This window comes from Saccopteryx leptura, chromosome 6, assembly GCF_036850995.1.
Source record: "Saccopteryx leptura isolate mSacLep1 chromosome 6, mSacLep1_pri_phased_curated, whole genome shotgun sequence".
Classification (NCBI taxonomy): Eukaryota; Metazoa; Chordata; class Mammalia; order Chiroptera; family Emballonuridae; genus Saccopteryx; species Saccopteryx leptura.
In genome coordinates, this window is record NC_089508.1 from 56475956 (window position 1) to 56497140 (window position 21185).

The 21185-nt window shown below is 46.4% G+C and overlaps 1 protein-coding gene across 6 annotated transcripts in view; it reads right to left on the bottom strand.

Moving 5' to 3' along the window:
• Positions 1-21185, bottom strand: part of TLN2 (talin 2) — a 462611-nt gene that overhangs the window by 139097 nt on the left and 302329 nt on the right. For all 6 annotated transcript variants that reach the window (XM_066344644.1, XM_066344645.1, XM_066344640.1 and 3 more), the window contains 9 exons: positions 19061-19169; positions 18075-18283; positions 17400-17498; positions 12974-13141; positions 11479-11773; positions 7444-7610; positions 3964-4092; positions 2639-2752; positions 28-141 (listed from right to left, as the gene is read on the bottom strand). In XM_066344644.1, coding sequence (XP_066200741.1) covers positions 28-141; positions 2639-2752; positions 3964-4092; positions 7444-7610; positions 11479-11773; positions 12974-13141; positions 17400-17498; positions 18075-18283; positions 19061-19169 — 1404 coding nt within the window. The remainder of the gene's footprint in view (positions 1-27; positions 142-2638; positions 2753-3963; positions 4093-7443; positions 7611-11478; positions 11774-12973; positions 13142-17399; positions 17499-18074; positions 18284-19060; positions 19170-21185) is intronic.

Below are 21185 nucleotides of genomic sequence, written 5' to 3' on the forward strand. Positions count from 1 at the left end.
TCCATCCAAGGGGGATGCTTCCGTTACCTGTAGGAAGTTCTGGCTGGAGATGATGAGAGCCAGCTGGGCACTGAGGTCTTCTGCTTGGGCCTGGCTCCCTCTCACCCCCTGGACCAGCTGAGGGATGTGATCGGCCACCGCCTACAGGAAGCAGGAAAGTTAAAACTGAGCACACCTATCATGGTGAATTCCCAAACAGGGTGGAAAACGACCCAGATGATAAATGTTTTGGGGATGTACTATCACTCCCGGGGGGTGCCTGTCCCAGACCTTGGACACAGCACCTTCAGCCAGCTGGGTCCTTACCAACACTGAATCCCAACACAGAAGCTCTGGGTACCCTTCTCCCACACAGGCTCTGTCTCTTCTGTAGTCCCAAAGGTCCCAATAATTCTGCACAAGACGAGTCTCCATAATGGGGCCTTAAAAGAATGTCCCCAATTCCAGTTTACACTACCCTGGCTCATTGGGGTTGAAAACTTAGAATCAAAGCATCTGCCCTGGCCAGTTGGCTCAGTGGTAGAGCGTCGGCCTGGCGTGCAGAGGTCCCGGGTTCGATTCCTGGCCAGGGCACAAAGGAGAAGCGCCCATCTGCTTCTCCACCCCTCCCCCTCCTTCCTCTCTGTCTCTCTCTTCTCCTCCTGCAGCCAAGGCTCCATTGGAGCAGAGATGGCCCGGGCGCTGGGGATGGCTCCTTGGCCTCTGCCCCAGGCACTAGAGTGGCTCTGGTCACGGCAGAGCGATGCCCCGGAGGGGCAGAGCATCGCCCCCTGGTGGGCAGAGCGTCGCCCCCTGGTGGGCGTGCCGGGTGGATCCCGGTCGGGCGCATGCGGGAGTCTGTCTGACTGTCTCTCCCCATTTCCAGCTTCAGAAAAATACAAAAAAAAAAAAAAAAAAAAGAATCAAAGCATCTATACAATCTATAGATGGATGAACTCAAGTCAAATGGTCCCATGATCAGAAGAAAGAGAGAGAAGCACTTTAAGTAGCAGCATATTTCAGCACTTCAGTTTCTTACTTTGCAGGTATGCATTCTGTCTTTTGGCTTTCACATTGTCCTGGCTCCTTTTCCTCTGTTCTAAGTAGCCTTTCTCATTTCCCAAGCTGGAAGACCCACTGCCCAGGGTAGAGGACGGAGGGGCAGCAGCCCTGAGGTGAGATCAATTCCAGGAGGCCATCTCCCACGGTGACCTGGGAGACGCCTTTTACCCTGTGTCCTCCTGTAGTTTCCCTCTGTGCCCGTGCCCCACCTGACTGACCAGGCCCTCAAAGGTCATGCCACAGTGGCCATCACTGCTGATGAAGGTCCCAAGTGCATCCCACCCTGGTGACACATCTTTTTCAGGATCTCACCCCGACAAGTATTACAAAAGGCATTGCCATGAGACTCTTCTCAGGTCCTCTGCAGGACTGCTGGCTCCAGGCAGCTGGCCCGCTTGTCCCTCTCCCCGATGAACAGGAACGCTCTCAGCGCCTGGCAGTGATAGCCAGGGCCCGAGTATGTTCAGTCTCTCCGCAAAGGGTGGAGGAAGGGGTCCATGCTGTACTTTTTCCCTGGACATGAGAAGCATGTGCTCCCTGAGAGGGGGATACACCATTTTTCCACCCCTGCTGGCTGCTGAATTGAGGCTGTAACAGTAATAAACTCCCTTTCGGCAGAGGCCTGGCTCTTGGGAAAAAAAAGTCTTTCTTTATGCAAACAGTCTGGAGCACGGGCCCTACTGCATCCTGAAGCTTTTCTGCTAGAGCACACGCGATCCTCTATGGGGGACCTCAGAGAATCAGGACTTGTGGGGCCCCGGATGGTTCCCCTCAGAAGTAAAACCATTTCTAAAGTAGAAGCAGCAACATTCCTTCCACATGAACAGTTTCACAGAGGAGATTTGAGAAAAGGAGGACGAGGGCAGTTCGCTCTCTCTCCACGCACAAACAGGCCCTCCAGCCAGCCCCAACGCTGACACAGCCAGCCGGGGACTTCACTCAGATGTACTGCCAGCATGTGGCCCACGGCGACCCGGTGAGGTTTATGTCTGGCACCATTCCGGGTCTCCTTGGAGAGTTAACACCTTGGGGCCTCAGAGAGGGCAGCAAAGGTGTTTACTGTGCCCTTTGTAGTACACTGGCTTCTACCTGTCGTCAAGGGCTAGGTGTCAGAAGAACAATCGGACAGCGACAGAAAGCACCAAAGCACTTTGCCATGGAGGCCAGACAGAAGGAACTAAACCCTGAGGTGCAAGCAGTGCAAAGCAGGAACTCAGTCTTGCTACAATGCCTGCAGGCTGACTGCAAAGGACTGAACGCTTCATTACTACTTCAGGGCCCGAAAATGGCCTCCTCATTGAGCCTCCTCAATTCGGTCTCTCGAGAAGAAAGAAAAGAATCTAGAGAAAGGAAAGACAATGCTGGAAAAGATATATTCTCCCTTCACATAACCCATTCACTTAAAAGACAAAAACCAGACATGCGTGCGTGCGTGCATGTGCGTGTGTGTGTGCACACACCTGGAGCATGGGAGCCAGAACAAACTGGATTAGGGGCCTGGAGGATCAGGCTTAACTGAATTAGCAGGGCACTTGGCGTTCTAATGCTATCAGGGTTATTTATAGCAGACCTGGCTCTCTGGCAGCCGAAGCCTCACCTTGCAGCTCTGGACCAGCTGCTGCTGGGCCGCAGGGTTCTTGTTGGACGCGGCCGCATTCTGGGAGGCAGCGATGGTCTGCGTGGCCGCAGCTGCAGCCTGCTTTGCTGCAACCTGGAGAGGAGGACAGAGGAGGTGAGCCAGGCTTTGAATGTGCCAACATACACACATGCATGTTTATATATGTCCTTTCTGTTAAAGGGTTGGCACTGGACAGCTGCACAGGCAAGAAAGGGAACTCCAGGCATGGACCCCGCCTTTTAAATACCATTGATGATCCTGAACTAACAGTGCGGTCATCTTCTTTTCGTTTAAGTTCCCCAGGACAGGTGATAAAGATAAGCACACTTGAAAAGTCAAGTTCCATTGTTCATTTGTCTTTCTCAAAAAGACAAAAGACAATTCCAAGACCATGACAGCAATGATAAGCAGCACTAAGTCTAAATGTTTTCGGGAACAAACATTTCTCCCCCCACAGCACAAGCTGCTCTCTGGGGCAAGCACTAACCAGGTGCTCTTCTAGACTGTCTTCTAGCAATCCACAGGGAGCCTCGGTCCAGGAAGACCCAGACTTTCCCACAGGAGTACTGCGCCTTATTGTGTTAGCGCTCTCCTTTCCCCCAGGGACAAGCGGGCCAGTTTCCTTCCAGAATTCAGCAGACTACACATGGAGGGGCTACACACTAGAAAGGCTGGTCCTTGTCCTTCCACCTCCCTCATTTCAGTGTATGAGTTTCCTATGTACATTTGTAAGAGAGATTTATTTTCTTGCAAAGTTTGTGCCCATTAATATTTTACTTTTTAGAATAACTATTCTGAAAATGACAGGAGTATTTCTTATGACTCCCTCCCATACCTCTCTATCCAAGCCTGATCCTCACCTCCAGTCTTTCAAACTCTGTATTTTCTACTGGGAGCCCTGGAAGTATCCTTGCCTCTAACAAAATATATATAATTTTAGCTAAATATTCTTTCCACGTATACATATCCTTTAAAGCCAGAAAAACAATTGGGAGCCCTCCTAAATTTTTTTTTTTTTTTTACTTCCATTCAAAAATGCAAAACTCAGAATCTAAGATTTTGGCTTTCTGAAACCATGAAGCAATTTTTCAAATTGTGTCAATGTGCCTAAACCACTGAACTGAAATGTACAATGTGCCTAAACCAACATTTCAAATTGTTCCCAGTACCTACATCATCGCACTGTATCACTGATCTTGATTTAGCTTCCTTTATATGGGCTTTGTCATATTAATCTGATTATTCTTCCAAATAACCCTTTAACATCTAAAATGGACATCCAGACAACCAGCCTCTACACTGACCTCCAATCGGTTGACAATTTTCTTCTTGATAGCATTCTGGGCAGCGGCGTTGGTGGCCACCCGGAGGCCCTCGGCCGCCTCTCTCAGCCTTTGCTGCTGGTCCTCATTTTCAGGGTTGGCTGCAGCCCCCTGAGAAAGTGAAAATAAAGATTTCATGCCACAGACACTAACTTCATATCTTCAATTTTGCTTCTTCCTATTAATACAAAGAATCTGGAAGAGGGAGCCAAATGCTTCAAGCTATACTTGTATGATAAAGATGTTTCCTCTGAACAACAACAAAAAAACATCTACCAGGGGATGTTTCAGAACTGCACTACTAAACAGTAGAAATCCAATAGTAATAATTAGACATGTCAGCTCATAGCCTTGGTTTTCCACATAAATTAACTCGTGGTCCGAAATCCACGATTTAAAAGGTGTTAAGATAAGTCCACCCCCACCCCCAGCCATATCTCTGAGACAGAATTTTATTTTAATTGGCACGACAGGCACAAGTCACTGCTGAAGGAGTCTCCTGTCCTGTAGCATGGGTAAATGTGAGGTGGAATAGTTTTAACATCTGTAACAGAATTGTTTTAGCAATCCTCTTGAATAGAATCTTGTATTCTTTAAAATTCTTCAAAATCCTAACTATTATTAGTAGTATTGCTTTTGTGTTTCTGGCAACTATAAAACTATAGTTCTGGCCCTGGCCGGTTGGCTCAGCGGTAGAGCGTCAGCCTGGCTTGCAGGGGACCCGGGTTTGATTCCCAGTCAGGGCACATAGGAGAAGCGCCCATTTGCTTCTCCACCCCCCCCCCCGCCACTCCTTTCTCTCTGTCTCTCTCTTCCCCTCCTGCAGCCAAGGCTCCATTGGAGCAAAGATGGCCCGGGCGCTGGGGATGGCTCCTTGGCCTCTGCCCCAGGCGCTAGAGTGGCTCTGGTCGCGGCAGAGCGACGCCCCAGAGGGGCAAAGCATCGCCCCCTGGTGGGCAGAGCGTAGCCCCTGGTGGGCGTGCCGGGTGGATCCTAGTCGGGTGCATGCGGGAGTCTATCTGACTGTCTCTCCCCGTTTCCAGCTTCAGAAAAATACAAAAAAAACCAAACAAACAAAAAAAACAAAACAAAACTATATTTCTGCTTATCAGGTGTGAAAGGTTTTTTTGGGCTACTTTTGTGCTCTTTCAAAAGCTTATGAAAGTCATTTTATTTTTCTGGTCAGCAGGTATTTTTTCAGCTGTTTCTTCCTGAACGCCCTGAGTGTCACACAAGCCTTAATTTTATATTGTGAGCAGCACTTTTACACTGAAGTGGGCGCTCAGATCCTTCCTGAGCAGCGTCTTTTCTTCTGATGATTGTGTATTATTAGATATGGCATACTAGGCTTGGCCTGAAATCTTAGTTACTAATTATAAAAAAAATAAATATTTTTTTCTGCACATTAAATACATTCTTTGTTACCATTGTATGTTTTGTTGTTTTCTTTTAGCTTGCAAGAAAATTCAGCAAATTAAAAATAAGGCCATGAAGACAAGGTGACTTTTAACTAACAGTTAAAATGATTTTCAAAAACCACTTAAATGTCCATATAATATAAGTAATCAGAAATAACTTAAAAGAAAAAAGTTTTTAATAACATATATTCAGTGACTTGGTCTGGGAGCAGTTCATATCTACAAACAAATGTGTCCATTGGTCCTGGCTTGGTCCTTTTTGAAGTTTACTTTTCTGACTTGTAAAGATTAGATTTTCTAACCTAAAGAACTAAGGTTCTTTCCAGTCTAGCAGTTAATTTTTGTGAACATGAGGGTTTGCTTGAAGTAACTTTGTTGAGACTTAGAAGGGGGAAGAAAAGAAACATAACTAGTAAAAACCATAAAGAAATATATTACTATAAAAAACTGTAATGTGCATTGTTGCTAAAAGGGATGGTTAAAAGCAGAGCTTCTCAGCTGCAACAGGAATCAGGGGACAGAGGAAGAAAGTTCAGACCCCACCCTCCTTGGGTTTGTCTTCAGTGCTACCCATGACATATCTCAAAGAACTCTCAGTCCCTCAGGTCATACGATGGTGAGTCTGCAAAGGTCACCACATGTCACCATACATTTTAAGTGAAGTAAGTCACACACTTGGTTGAGATACACTCCTATCCTGTTGGTGGCCAGGAAGATAGGATAAGATGTGGGGATGTTTAATGAATTTTAAATGCATAGAAATACATTAAACATGTTAGTTTGGGGGTATGAAGTTGAATGTGATTTTTATTTTCTTACACTTATCTGCATTTTCTACTAATTCCACAAGAAACATGTGCTAGTTGCATATTAAAAGTAAAATAGAAGCCCTGGCCAGTTGGCTCAGCGGTAGAGTGTCGGCCTGGCGAGCAGGGGACCCGGGTTCGATTCCCGGCCAGGGCACACAGGAGAAGCACCCATTTGCTTCTCCACCCCTCCCCCTTCCTCTCTGTCTCTCTCTTCCCCTCCCGCAGCCAAGGCTCCATTGGAGCAAATATGACCCGGGCGCTGGGTATGGCTCCTTGGCCTCTGCCCCAGGTGCTAGAGTGGCTCTGGTCGCCCCCGGAGGGGCAGAGCATCACCCCCTGGCGGGCGTGCCGGGTGGATCCCGGTCGGGCGCATGCGGGAGTCTGTCTGACTGTCTCTCCCCGTTTCCAGCTTCAGAAAAATACAAAAAAAAAAAAAAAAGTAAAATAGAAAATATAGCCTTATTCAATTTAAACAGTTCGCACCTAGAGGTAGGCAGAATCTCCCGTGGAACTCACACACACACACACACACAGTTCCGCCAGGGACCTTATGAATCAGGATCTTTAGGGTGGAACTTAGGCATGTGCACTCGGGTCTGTTGCATAAGGGTCTCTAAAAGAGACCCCCAGGTTAAGAATTACTGGCTTGTAGGAGCATCATGACATCACATTGTTGTGGAAAAGCACAAAGCTGACTCTTGAACTCTTTCCTCAAACTCTTCTATGATACATGGAATTGCTATTGTGACCTGAAGAACAGTGAGGCAGGAAGCACTCACTTTCCGGGCAGAACCCTGATGAGAGTTTAGCTGAGAAGTCAAATGGATGGCAAAGGAACACTAAAGCTGCAGGGAGAAAACAGATGGAAGTGAATTTATTGTTGAAAATTTTGATTTTAAATGAATCACCATTTTCAATAAAGTCAAAGGTGAAAACCCAATGCTCACTACTCAAAGACTTTGTTGTCTAACGCTGTCAGTACCACTCCCTAAAGGGCTTCATTCCGGTTTCATGACCTTCTCCCTTCCTACTTGAACAAGGTTAAACATTACAAAGCCATGATAGCTTTTAAAAAAACAAAAATGCACACTCAGCTGACCATTCTCTGCTTTCTAAATCTTAACTTTTTAAGAGTAAATTAAGTAACAAAGAAGTTACTTCCCAGGGTATGTGTCTCCTTTCTTTTCTTTTCGAAATGTTCATTTTCCAGTTGAATAAATTCAACATAAAAATACCTTTGCTGCTTCCACCATGCGAGCAGTGGAGTCAGCCAAGAGTTTCGCTGCTGCCAGGAGCTTCTTTGAATTCTCCATGTCGATCTCAGCTTCTGCATCTGACCTCATGGCGTTGACAAGGTCTGAGGTTGCCTGGGCCAGGACCCGGGCCTGGCGCACCATTTCACCTAGAGGGTGGGGTTGGGGATATGGTCTGTTTATCTGCTTTCCAAAGCTCAGTGAAACCTTGGGAGTCAGTGATCTCGTATCTATTCCGCTGGCGAGGGGGACAAGAGGAGTATGCCTCATGGTCTAGTCTTAAGGATTACAGCTGAATTAGACCCAGAATCAAAAATAATCCCTGTGGCGAGAGGACTGTATGCCCCAAACATAGCCAAGTTCAGTCTTTAACTATGAGAAATAAAAATGACATAAGCAACCAAAAGCAGCTCTTTATAAAGAGAAGACAGGGAACAAAATTATGTGGATTTATTATGTGCATTCACATATAGTAAATACTTATATAAAAATATTATTTACCATATGTCAAGAACTTCTTACACAGAAGCCCTATAATAAATACTTGGAGTAATGTGTATAGAAAAGATTTTCAAATTCTGAATTCATTTGCATGCTACCTAACACCAGATAAGTAAGATCACCTAACTTATGCCTGTCATTGGCTCTCGATCACAGGAAGCACAGACACCCCCCCTCCCCGTCTCATACACAAATGCTAAGATTTGCCTTGGCCCAGTTTTCCCTGTTCATTTCCCTCTTGCCTACCCTTTTTTTCCCAATACTGGTTTTATCTTGTTATTAGTAATTGTTTGAATTGTTTGGTCTTACTAGACCTGCAGTTTTATAGAAATCCATTTCAACTTCCTTTCGGAAGTGGTAGGGGTATAGAATCAACATTAAAAATAAAACTATTGAAGACTTAGTTGGTAGCTCAGGGGATAGAGTGTCGACATGGTGTATGGATGTCCCAGGTTCAATTCCCGGTCAGGGCACACAAGAGAAGTGACCATCTACACCAGGGGTCCCCAAAATTTTTACACAGGGGGCCAGTTCACTGTCCCTCAGACCGTTGGAGGGCCGGACTATAAAAAAAACTATGAACAAATCCCTATGCACACTGCACATATCTTATTTTAAAGTAAAAAAACAAAACGGGAACAAATACAATATTTAAAATAAAGAACAAGTAAATTTAAATCAACAAACTGACCAGTATTTCAATGGGAACTATGCTCCTCTCATTGACCACCAATGAAAGAGGTGCCCCTTCTGGAAGTGCGGTAGGGGCCGGATAAATGGCCTCAGGGGGCCACATGCGGCCCGCGGGCCATAGTTTGAGGACCCCTGATCTACACCCTCCCTTCTCTCCCTCTTGTCTCTCTCTTTCCCTCCCACAGCCAGTGGCTCAAATGGTTCAAGTATGGCCCAGGAGCTGAGGATAGCTCCATTGGAGCATGATAGCCTCTGGCGCTAAAAATAGCTCTGTACTCGAACATTGGTCCAAGATGGGGTTGCCAGGTGGATCCTGGACAGGGAGCATGTGGGAGTCTGCCTCACTATAGCCCTTCCTCTCACCTCAAAAATAATAATAATAATAATTAATTAATTAAAACCACTGAAAAGATAAGGAATTTCTTCCTCTTCTAGAGGTCATTTTAGAAGAACGTTGAAGTATGGTAACATTAAAGGTAAAAAAGAGAAAAGCTTTCAGGTAAATCAAAATGTGCTAAATTCAAGGTATCCATAATTGGATGCTGAGACAACAGTACAAGGATATCACCAGATGAAATCCGGATAATGCCTGTCATTAGTTAACAGTAGTGTACCACTGCTAAATTCCTAGTTCTGGTGAATGTGCCATAGGTTAAGAAGATGCTAAGAACATGGAACCCCGGAAAGGGAGGATGAAAACTCTGTATTAGCTCTGCAACTTTTCTGTAAATCTAAAAATATTCTAAAATAAAAGGTTTATCTAAAACAACAACAAAAAGAACAAAAAAAAAAATCCAAATATATGGAGCAGTGCTATATTTTCTTAAATCATTTCAGAAGAATGCAGAAAAGCACAAGGAAATTTTCTTTAAGAAAAAAAATACTTGTTATAAAGTATTGCTCTGCATTGATGCAGTGGTAGGAAAACAGATCCCTTATAAGCTACTGGTAGGGTTAAAAATTGGAGGACCTTTCTGGAGAGATTTTACAGACATTTAAAATAAAAAATGCATAGCACTTTAGGCCCAGCAATTCCACTGATAGGAATTTACCCTATATATACCTGTCCCCCACCAAAGTAAACCAAAATATACACAACTGTAGGAAGACTGAAAGTTACTGGACAGATAAAAACAGAAATTGGGCCCTAGCCAGTTGGCTCAGTGGTAGATCATAGGCCCGGCATGTGGAAGTCCTGGGTTTAATTCCCAGTCAGCACCCACAGGAGGAGCAATCATCTGCTTTTCTACCCTGTCCCCTCCCCCTTCTCTCTCTCGTGCTCTCTCTCTCTCTTTCTCTCTAACCCTCCTGCAACATGGCTCAAATGGTCAAGCAAGTTGGCCCCAGGTGCTAAGGATGGCTGCATGGCCTTGCCTCAGACACTAAAATAGCTTGGTTGCTGAGCAATGGAGCAATGGCCCCAGATGGGCAGAGCATCCCCTGGTAGGGGGCTTGCTTTTGCATGATCCCAGTTGTAGTGCATGCAGGAGTCTGTCTCTCTGCCTCCCTGCCTCTCCCTTAATTAAAAACAAAAAACAGAAATTCGTAAGTGGTCAACTCTGGAGATTTTGATGGGCTAGTGATGGGCTAGGGCTGGGGACACATACTTCTGAACTAATGGACTGAAAAGGTGCACTGTACTGTATATTGCTTAATGTTCTATATGTGATGATGTTTGACATCTTTTAAAAAACCTTTCTGGGCCCTGGCAGGTTAGCTCAGCGGTAGAGCGTTGGCCTGGCATGCGGGAGACCCGGGTTCGATTCCGGCCAGGGCACATAGGAGAGGCGCCCATCTGCTTCTCCACCCCCCCCCTCCTTCCTCTCTGTCTCTCTCTTCCCCTCCCACAGCCAAGGCTCCATTGGAGCAAAGATGGCCCGGGCGCTGGGGATGGCTCCTTGGCCTCTGCCCCAGGCACTAGAGTGGCTCTGGTCGGAACAGAGCGACGCCCCGGAGGGGCAGAACATCGCCCCCTGGTGGGCAGAGCGTCGCCCCTGGTGGGCGTGCCGGGTGGATCCTGGTCGGGCGCATGCGGAGTCTGTCTGACTGTCTCTCCCCATTTCCAGCTTCAGAAAAAAAAAATAAATAAAAAACCTTTCTGGATGGAGAGAGACTGTCCCTCCTGGGCTAGCCAATTCTTATAGATAGCAAAGTGTCCATCCAGCAGCATGTCTTGATATGCAGACTAACGGATCCAGAACCATGCCTCCTCTAAACAGCCAGGAGGCAACACTTTTTGGTATTAATCATCCCAAGGCCAAGTTCCAGGCAACTAGGGATAGCCCCTCTAGTGTACAGCCTGTGAAATTACTCACAATCCTAAACCATTCACTCTGCCTTGCACTGCCTTCCCCAAAGAATCCCCAATAGAGGCCTTTGCCTAAACTCTGCCCTCAGTCCTGTTTTCTGCCACCTGACCAATACCTGACACTCCCCCTGGGACTTTCTGTGGCTTGTGGCAACTTCCTTTCTGAGATCTGTGAGTACAGTAAACTTTTAGCAAGATTCATTCTTGCCTCTTCTTGTGGCTGCACAAACTTACTATACCATATCCAACATGGGCATTCTTAGAACAAAAGGGATTTGCTGTGAATCTAAATATATAATATATATATGTATGTATATGTATATATTTAAAACCTAGGGAACTGTAATCTTTAAGTGTTGCTATGGATGGGCATAATAGGAGCCTTCCACCTTTCCCCCAGCCTCAGAGAGGTAGTCTCTGACGGAGGGTGATGAGAACGCCATCAGCGTCCTCACCCACCACCATCACTACAAGGGAACCCAGACTGCCCCACCCACCTCGGCCCAGCCCCTCACCAGCGTCGCCCATGGAGCTGAAGATGCTCTCCGTGACACACATGATGGTGTCGGTGGCCTGGTCGTAGCGGCCGATGGGCTCGCCTCGGCTGGCAAATTGTCGCACATGCTGGAGGAGGTCGTGCAGGGCCTGGCTGACCACACTGGCCGCGGCGCTGACCTGCTTCAGGAGCTCGCCGTCATCCGTGGCCGCCTGGCAGGCGCGGACGCAGTTCTCCACCGAGCGGTCCACAAGCTTCCCTGCTTCGATGAGCTGCTCCTGGCACACAGGGGAGCTGATGGTGGGACTCACCACCTGAAGTGAGACAAGAGCAGGCCTGGGCACTGGGGGGTCCACTCACAGTCCCTGGCATGCACGAGCATTTCCACAAGTCCCTTCCTGCTTTGGGCTCAGTTCCTTACTTACAGGACAAGGAATTAAACTAAACCATCACTATAGTTTCTCATATTACACTACTTTATCTTTGTGATTTTCAGATGCCTGCTAATTTTTGTCTTTGTTAGTGATGTATAACAATCTATACTACTGATTGCTTCGGGAGATATTTTCCAGGATTTACCAATTAAACAGCTTCCTTTAATGAACCTCACGTTTGAGTCTTCTCAGTTAGGATAATAGGCACCTAGTAGAATTGTATTTTTTTCCAGGGATGCCTGGAACTCTGCATCATGGTACTCTAAAGAACAGGGGGGTTCTGTCAGTACCTGTGGGTAGGAGGCAGGTGAACAAGGGAAGCAGGAGGGGGACCGTCAAGGACACCTCCATCTGCTGCTGTAAATGCTGCCATAGCCTGGGGCGTGCTGGGTCGAGCCAGGTCACAGGTCTATACTGTAAGTTACGTCTTCCAGCTGAGAAATTGACCCCTCCCACCTTCCGATGCATCATCTCAGCAAAGACACACATAGTGGAGTGCGAAGGGTATTTGAAGTCAGGCCTGAGTTTAAAAGCTCAGTCTGCCACTTATTACTTCTGTGTATGTAATAAGACCTAAGGGCCTCAATGTCCTCTTCAGTCAAGTGGGGTGATGGTGATTAACAAGGTTCAGCACACAGAGTGTGCACGTCCTAACTGACAACAGTGACCTGAGTCCTGATTAACCTCACTCCAACACTGCAGAGCAGAAAGGGCCCCTAAGCTCTGCAGTTGCTCCTGCACCCATGTGCAGTGCTGTACTGAACAATGCAAGAGCCCTATGTGCCACGTCAATAGGACAGCCGGACAAGTCCAAATGGGAGACAGGCAGTTTGCACGTAGCAATGGCAATCAGACACAGAAAAGTGCCACTGCCAGAGGACTTGAGCAAAGGACAAACGAAAGCAGAATCGGGCGGTTTATGTAAAAATCCTATCACATCAACTAAAAAGAAGATCCTGAAGCAAGTTCTTAGTCTCAGATAATTTTAACACATTTTGCCCTTGCTTCCCCACAGTGCCTGGAGGCAGATAAGAGCATGTGACACTGTGAAGAAAGGGCCGGGGGCGCTAGCCGGCTCACCTTGGCACAGGCCACCAGCTGGGAGGTAGAGAGGGCACACTGGGTGGCGGCAGCAATCACCCTGTTCTGTAGGACCGTGTCTTCGGCCACTTGGGCAACATTCTTTGCCTTTAGTACCAACATGGCAGCGGCATTGGCAACAGCTTTGGCCAAACTCATTAAAACATCCTAAGAAAAAGAAATAAAAAAAAACTAGTCACTCATTCTTCCCCCTAATAACCCTGCAGGAAAATAAAATACAGTGTTCATGTAACCATTTTATTAGAATTCCATTTGACCTTTTTCCTTCAGTACTTCAGAGTAATATTTTTCTACTTATTTTTCTGAAATGTCAGCTCATCATTAGAGCTAATTAAAGGAAGGAGACTCATATCCTAATAACATATTCTCCTAGACACTCATTAAGTAGCAGAGGTTTAAATCTAAAATAGGTTAATTTGAGAAAAGGATTTTTATTTTAACCACTGATTGACATTCATGTACTCCTCCGACACGGAGAGTCACATCTCTCTGAATGCGGTAGATGTGCTGGCTCAGAAGATGCTGAAACCGGTATCCAGAGGCCACAAATGCTATGTGCTGTAGGAAAAATATAATTCATGGCCTCCAAGCCATCATGCCCCACTGTAACTTGATAATATTTTAGTTTTTGGATATTTCTACTTTGCACAAGGATCCAAGTGCTCACCACATACTCAGCCACACCTTGGCCTCCAGAGGGCAACGTTGGACGCGCAGAGAGAACACCTGCAGCCCGAGGTCTAAAGAGAGCTCAGGACGTAGGTCTCGGTGTTCCCTCTCTTTCTGCATGGGGATGAAATTATGCAGAAAAGCGGGAAAGGAGCCTACAGAAATAAACTAGCTACAAGCTACACAGCTACAAGCTGCGACCTCACTGAAGATGCAAGGAGCTTGAAGCCTATAAAGAATCAGTTTATGCTTTCAACTCCCCAAGAAGGCGTTCTGCCTGCAGGACGGAGAACCCTTTGATTTCGCCCACCAGCTTTGTCACCCATCTGCGTGACCTAAAGAATAACCACTGTTCCATTTAATTTACTTCTTTGATTTTAATATTGAAGGTGGTTTATTTGGTTTGGGAATGCCTTCCCAAACATATCCCGAATACATGAGCTGTTCCTATTTTTGGGCAAATGTATGAAGAGTTTCTCCCAGAGGAAATGTGGTCAGAAGTCTTTATTAATTCATCAGATAATAATAAAAAGCACTTTTGTTTCTGAATGCAAAGAGCACCCACAGAGTCTTCACAACAAGATTCCTGATGAGAAGATAAATTGGAAGGTCTGTACAACTTGACACAGAGCGATGGCTATATGCTACCCAGGCCAATTAGAAACTACCCAGAAGCGTCGGCCTAGCATGCAGAGGACCTGGGTTCGATTCCTGGCCAGGGCACATAGGAGAAGCGCCCATTTGCTTCTCCAGCCCTCCGCCACGCCTTCCTCTTTGTCTCTCTCTTCCCCTCCCGCAGCCAAGGCTCCATTGGAGCAAAGATGGCCCGGGCGCTGGGGATGGCTCTGTGGCCTCTGCCCCCAGGCGCTAGAGTGGCTCTGGTCGCAACATGGCGACGCCCAGGATGGGCAGAGCATCGCCCCATGGTGGGCGTGCTGGGTGGATCCCGGTCGGGCGCATGCGGGAGTCTGTCTGACTGTCTCTCCCTGTTTCCAGCTTCAGAAAAATGCAAAAAAAAAAAAAAAGAAACTACCCAGAAGGTGGATTTCAGAATGGACAAAACCAAGCCACTGTAAAGGAACAGTTCAGTCCAGTCTTCTTGGTGTTTCTTGGCTGTCCAGGAAAAAACCAAAACCTGTGGTGCCAAACGCTGGAGAAGCACCTGTCTGCCACACAACGTTTAGAAATTGCTCCCAGTGCGGCCTGCAAAGCCACGGTTCTTGAGCACCTATATATACCTCAATGCTCAGTGAAGACACAACTTGAATGTCATAAATTATTAACAATATTGATGAAAACAACTTTCCAAAGAGTCACAATATTCCTTCACTTGACATGAAACCATCTTTGTGCAAGGGGACCAAGATTGGTCATGTAGACTGATGCTTATTCTAAAGGGCTTTGTCAGACTCATTTGTAGAAATCCTGTCCCTCCTATTAATTTTGTCCAAAGGAAAAAAAAATAACACAGAAAAAGAACGTGATACTACAGCTATAGTCGCTGACAAGGCCTTTGTCAAACTTTTCAACAAGAATACTATTATGTAGCTCATATAAAATAAATCTTTGTTAAGTCTGGGAACATGCAGCACATTGAGGACCCAAAGAAAAGCTCTGAGATAGGATCTCAAAAATCTGAAAAACAGAGAATAAGAAATACAATGTCAGTAAGCCAAGGGCTACCCCTCACCGAAGAGCTGCAGGATCCCCTTACTGGGCTGGTGTTTACCTGGAGACCTTTCAGAGGCAGGGGACAGTCAAGTCAGGTCTTCCCTGGGAAGAAAGCCTCCCCAGGACCAGCCCCTGAACCTGAACCTGCTGCCCTCGCACATCTGAATACCAACACACACCAGGAAGAATCTGCATTTATATGTGATGAAAATTATCTGTCAAAGGGAAAGTAAACACAGTCTTCAACCATCCAAGAATGCATGAGGTGTCTTTTTTTTTTTTTTTTTTTAACAGAGGCAGAGATAGACAGGGACAGACAGACAGGAACGGAGAGAGATGAGAAGCATCAATCATCAGTTTCTCGTTGCACATTGCGACTTCTTAGTTGTTCATTGATTGCTCTCTCACATGTGCCCTGACCGTGGGCCCTCAGCAGACCGAGCAACCCCCTGCTGGAGCCAGCGACCTTGGGTCCAAGCTGGTGAGCTCCTTGCTCAAGCCAGATGAGCCCGCGTTCAAGCTGGCGACCTCGGGGTCTCAAACCTGGGTCCTTCCGCATCCCAGTCCGATGCTCTATCCACTGCGCCACCACCTGGTCAGGCTGCATGAGGTGTCTTAATGAAGAACTGTTGACTTTCCCGGCAACCTTCCCAAACACTTTGGGGAAAGCAATAGTTTTGAGGAAGTAAGTTGACACCTTCAAGATAATTAAACTTAGTAAACCAACAGCTGAATCTTATATTTACAGTTTCTAAGTAAGTACCTATGAAGAATTATCTGCTCTGGCCTGACCTGTGGTGGTACAGTGGGTAAAGTGTGGAACTGGAATGCTGAGGTCGCCGGTTTGAAACCCTGGGCTTGCTGGTCAAGGCACATATGGGAGTTGATGCTTCCTGCTCCTCCCCCCTGCTCTCTCTCCCCTCCCCCCTAAAATGAATAAATAAGAATTTGAAAAAAAAAAGATTCATCTTCTCTAATACAAAAAGCAAAGGGCGTTTTAGGATCTTACTAAGGAGAAGTCAGGATGGGAACACAAGTAGCTTGGATTTAGTGGGATATAGTCCAGGAATACTGGATTATGGATCTCAACCTCCACCATGACGTGAGTGTTCAAGCACTAAGGGGTACAAATGAGTCCTGTGACTCGGCAGCACCACAGGCATATGGAAGTGCCAGCACCACAGGCGTATGGAAGTAGAGGAGAAACAAAGACATCTATGGATGAAATTGCATGTTTCATGTATCACAACATATATGGTCGTGTCTCGGTGTAACTTACACATCTTGTGTCAATGTAATTTGGTAGCTCTAAATAAAATGGCATGCAATACTGCCACCCATGGAGCAAGACACTTAAACACTAGAGTAAGGTGGAATAATATTTTTATTCTGAATTCTACAGAATTCTCAAATACTGAACTTGACATAGGATTTGGAGAAGGGCATTTTTTAGAGCAGTGATTTTCAGGTACCGGTCTGTGGATCAGTCAGTACCAGTCCACCAGAAATTGACTGGCGTTTTAAAAACAGTACTGTCGAAGACCTGGGTTCCAAATGTAACAATTTAATTAAAATGTATTGATATGGGCCTGACCTGTGGTGGTGCAGTTGATAAAATGTTCCCCTGGAACGCTGAGGTCGCTGGCTCGAAACCCTGGGCTTGCCTGGTCAAGGCACATATGGGAGATGATGCTTTCTGCTCCTCCCTCCCTTCTCTCTCTCTCTCTCTCTCTCTCTCTAATTCTCTCTGTCTCTCTTCTCTAAAATGAATAAAAATAATTAAAAAAAAGAGAGAGTTCATGTCATTATTCCCTTTTGTGTTTAGAGAGTTTTCAGCATATCGATCAGTGAAAAAAATGCTTTACAGATAAGTCTATAGGTGAAGTGAGCTTTTCAATTAAAAAGAATTTAAGTTAATACACAAAGACCTCAACCCCAAGATAATCCACTTCAATCTTATTCTTGACACCTCAGAGAAGATTTGGTTTGATATAACATTTTCCCTGTTTGGGTCTAGACCATCCCTTAGGCTCCTTCCCAAAGTTATGGGCCACAAATATCTTACTTGGAATCGCTCATCCGTCTCGTTCTCGCCGATCTGTCTCAGAAGATCCCCACTGGCCTGCCCAATGCTTCCAGCAGCAGTCAAAACTGTCTGTCGGGGCTATGAACAAAGAACACACATTGCATGGAGAGAAAATGAACTTCTTCTGCAACACCAACACGCGCGGCAGTGCGGTGTGCAGCGCAGGGAGAGGAATCCCGCATTATTGACTTCCTCCCACCTGCCAGACAGAAGACATAAACGTCTTGGTGAGGTTTAGGCAAGGAAATGCCTGATGTCTCCCAAACCAGCAATAGGTGGATAGATTTGAAATGTTCAACTAATGAGCTTCCTTCAGCAGGTGGGAAAGTGATTCACACTTTATGGAATTTAGGGTGCAAAACCTGTCTCCCTGTTAAGTGTATGTTTATCATACCTGTTAATTTCTGAGGTTGCATCTCATCAAGTACTTTGGGGCAGGGGAGGGAGATGGGAGGCTTCCTACTCATTGCTCAACCAGTCCTGAATGTTGAACCATAGATTCTATGGGCAGTTCAACAAGTGCGGACCCTACAGTGTGAGAGCATGCTCCACCAGGATGGAAGGAACAGCTCAGGAAGAGAGCCCCGCCCCTGGTACTCAGCGGCTGCATCTGTCTCATCAGAACCTGAGTGGCTGCTTGCCCCAAGAGCTCACCTCTCCAGAAGTAGGCTGCACAGCTTTGAGCAAGTCCGACACTGCCCCCGCGAGGGTCCTTGCAGCTCTGAGCAAGTCCTCCCCACTGCCCACCTCGTCGTCCATGAGGGCTGCCAAAAGCTTCACGCCCTTGGACATCTCCGTCAGGTTGGAAGAAATGGTGGTGATTGCACATCCCACAGCTGTGTAGTCAGTGTCTGCAGGGTCACCTGGGGCAGAGAAGGACCAGCTTCATCAAAGGAGGGTGGTGAAGGGTGAGGAGAGCCCAGCTGGGCAGGAGGCGAGTGGCCACATTGCAGCAGCCTAGCAACCGCCACTCTGCAGGAGTCAGACAGAAAGCACTGCATGTGCACAGGGAGACAGATGGCTCCCTGTCTCCAAGGTGCTGCTCTCCACAGAGTCCTTTTCCCCCAGGGAACTTCCACATTGAAACACTGAGCATAAGCACCTTTCCCATTCCAAAGGAAGGCTGAGCAGCTCACGGCCCCTTTCTTTCAGCTGCTGTCAGCAGCTTGGGGGCGGGGGGGAGGGGGGTCAACTCTGCTCCTGAAATGCGGTAATGCTGCACAGGGAAGCCAAGATATTTCCTGGCCCTCGCTTGACAGTGCAAGGCGGGAGTAGTGCTGCACCAGAAAGCCCGCCGTTGGATAAGACAGAAGGAGGCACGCAGGATGGGTCTCGTCATCCAGACTGCAAGCTCCCAGAAGGGAGAAACTGGCCTCAATATACTTTGAAGTATATCCAGCATACTGATGAACAATATGCAAGTGCTTTTTAATGATGATACATGATACAGACACAAAGGAATGAAATGGTCCCCACATTTTCCCCGGGTCAGTGGGAGAAAATGCCTGAAGCACTCGGGATGCCTAAGAATAGACTCTGGTCTCGTAATATGAAAATCTGTTTCAATCAAAGAACTCTTTTCTCTCTCTTTTTTTTTTTAAACAAAACCACAACATACCACAAACCCCTCGGGGTCTTACCGGCAGTGAGGTTAACAACTGAAGCTGTTCCAGCTGTGATGGCATCGACTTGAGAGTGGATTTCGTGTTTGGATTCGTCGACTTTATTCTGAACCCACACCCTAGACGCCTGCAAAACCAGACAAGCGCATGACACAATCACTGCGCAGAATTACCCGGGAAACCAGAGAAGTCAGGCCACATAATGAGACCAGCACTTTGGCTCCGCTCTTGCCGGGCCCTGAAGTCATCTTGAACAATGTCTCTAACAGGCCTCTTGTTCATTCACTGAGGCTAAATGGCATGTAAATTCTCCATCCTTCTTAAACTGGTTACCTTTTTATTAACTTTTAAAATCTTAGAAAAATTCTGCGTGGTTTTCTTTAGGTAAATACAATAAAAAATGAGAAGAGTTGATGTCTCCTCGTCATGCGGCATGTCAGCACCAACAATTGTTGCTAATTTTTACCTTGCTTTTGAAAGAACTGGTTTAGAATGACGGTGTGTCAGCTCATGAGTGTTCTCTATGAGCATGGGGACTGCCTCTTAGTTACAACAGGAATGCCATCTAGATGTGGCATTTTCCCAGTAGGATTGGGGGGGGGGGGGACGGGTTAAGAGCCCAGCTCTGGATCCAGCTCTACAACTAACAGGTGATAGACCTTGGGCAAGTCACATCCAGGTCCTGTATCTTACACTTCTTACACTGTAGGAATTCAATGGTCCTTAACAACCTCCCAGCTCTCATACATTATAATCATTGGAACCTACAAATAGTAAATTCTCTTTTTTGGCATTTCTGGACTGAGCCAACAAATCACCATTTACATCGATAATGGCAACCCCAACAGAAATAGATGATGCTGATCTTCTTCCTGAAACATTCCAAAAAATATATTAATCTAGGTTCAGACTATGTCTAGCACTAATAATATTTTCTAATTCTTTGAAAATTGGTGAAGCAAGAATGTTAAATTCAAATACATTAAAACTTTATCTTACAATCTGGGCTGAATTTGGGAGTCTGCCGTATGTGTAACTCTGAAGTTCCCCAGAGTAACATGTTCCATGATTTGGGGGGTCCTTGGGAAAAACAGCACTGAGGACAGCCACACCCAACGTGCAGACAAGGACATAAATGAGCAACACAGCGTTCAGGGTGAACCTGGAGGCAGTTCATGCTGGCTGGACAAGATGAGCTACTAACTTTATCTCGGTCGGGCCCCTATCATGGCCTTATCAGTCCTGAAACAGTGGTTTTCAACCCTGGCTGCCCATTAGAGTCACCTGCGGAGGTAGAAGAGCACTAATACCCAGGTCCCACCCCTAGCGACTCAGATTCCTTTGGCTTGAGCCTTAGGCTTTGGCCTTGAATCTCCTCAGGTGATTCTAATGTGCGAAGTAGGGCTGAGAATGCCAGTGCTAGCTAGCCATCACTGGGCAAACTTTCACCTGCACACTACACAGCAAGGAATCATGCGAAAATGTAGATTCTGATTCAGAAGTTTGGGGTGAGGCCTGAAATTCTGCACTCACAGGTGGACAAAAAAAAAAAAAGCCACATGCTAATCTTAAACAGCTCAGGAAAAACCTGCATGGTGGCCTTGAAGATTCAGAGACCTAAAGTAACCACACAGGATGGTCTGAAATGAAAACTTTCTAAATAAAAGCAGTTCATGGTGGTTAGTCCTGTGCTAGGGAGGCATTGTTCTCTAACCAAGGCCAATGCTTACCTTAATGGAGCCTGTCTGTTGTCTTTTGCATGTACAATAATGGACCCAGTAACATGCCTTGGAAATGTAAGGGTCATTTTCTTTTCCTGCCCCCTTCAGGGCAGGCAACCCACCAGAGCAGTAACCAACAAACCCTCTCATTACTACGATCATGTTAATTAGCTGTTCACTATCTCATGCCTGCCTATCTAAAGGCGGTCCCAGCGATCTCCCCGCTTTGCTTTCTCCCACCTCCTGGATGTGATTGCTCCCTAATCTATCACCAGTCAACTTCGTATAACCAACCCCGTGTGTCTTCCCCTTTGATTCTAATGTATAAAATAAGTGGTAAAACCACCGTTTTCCAAAGCATTTTCTCACTCTGTTGAGACTGCTTCCCGGCAATTGTCAACAGTTTGGCTCAAATAAACTCA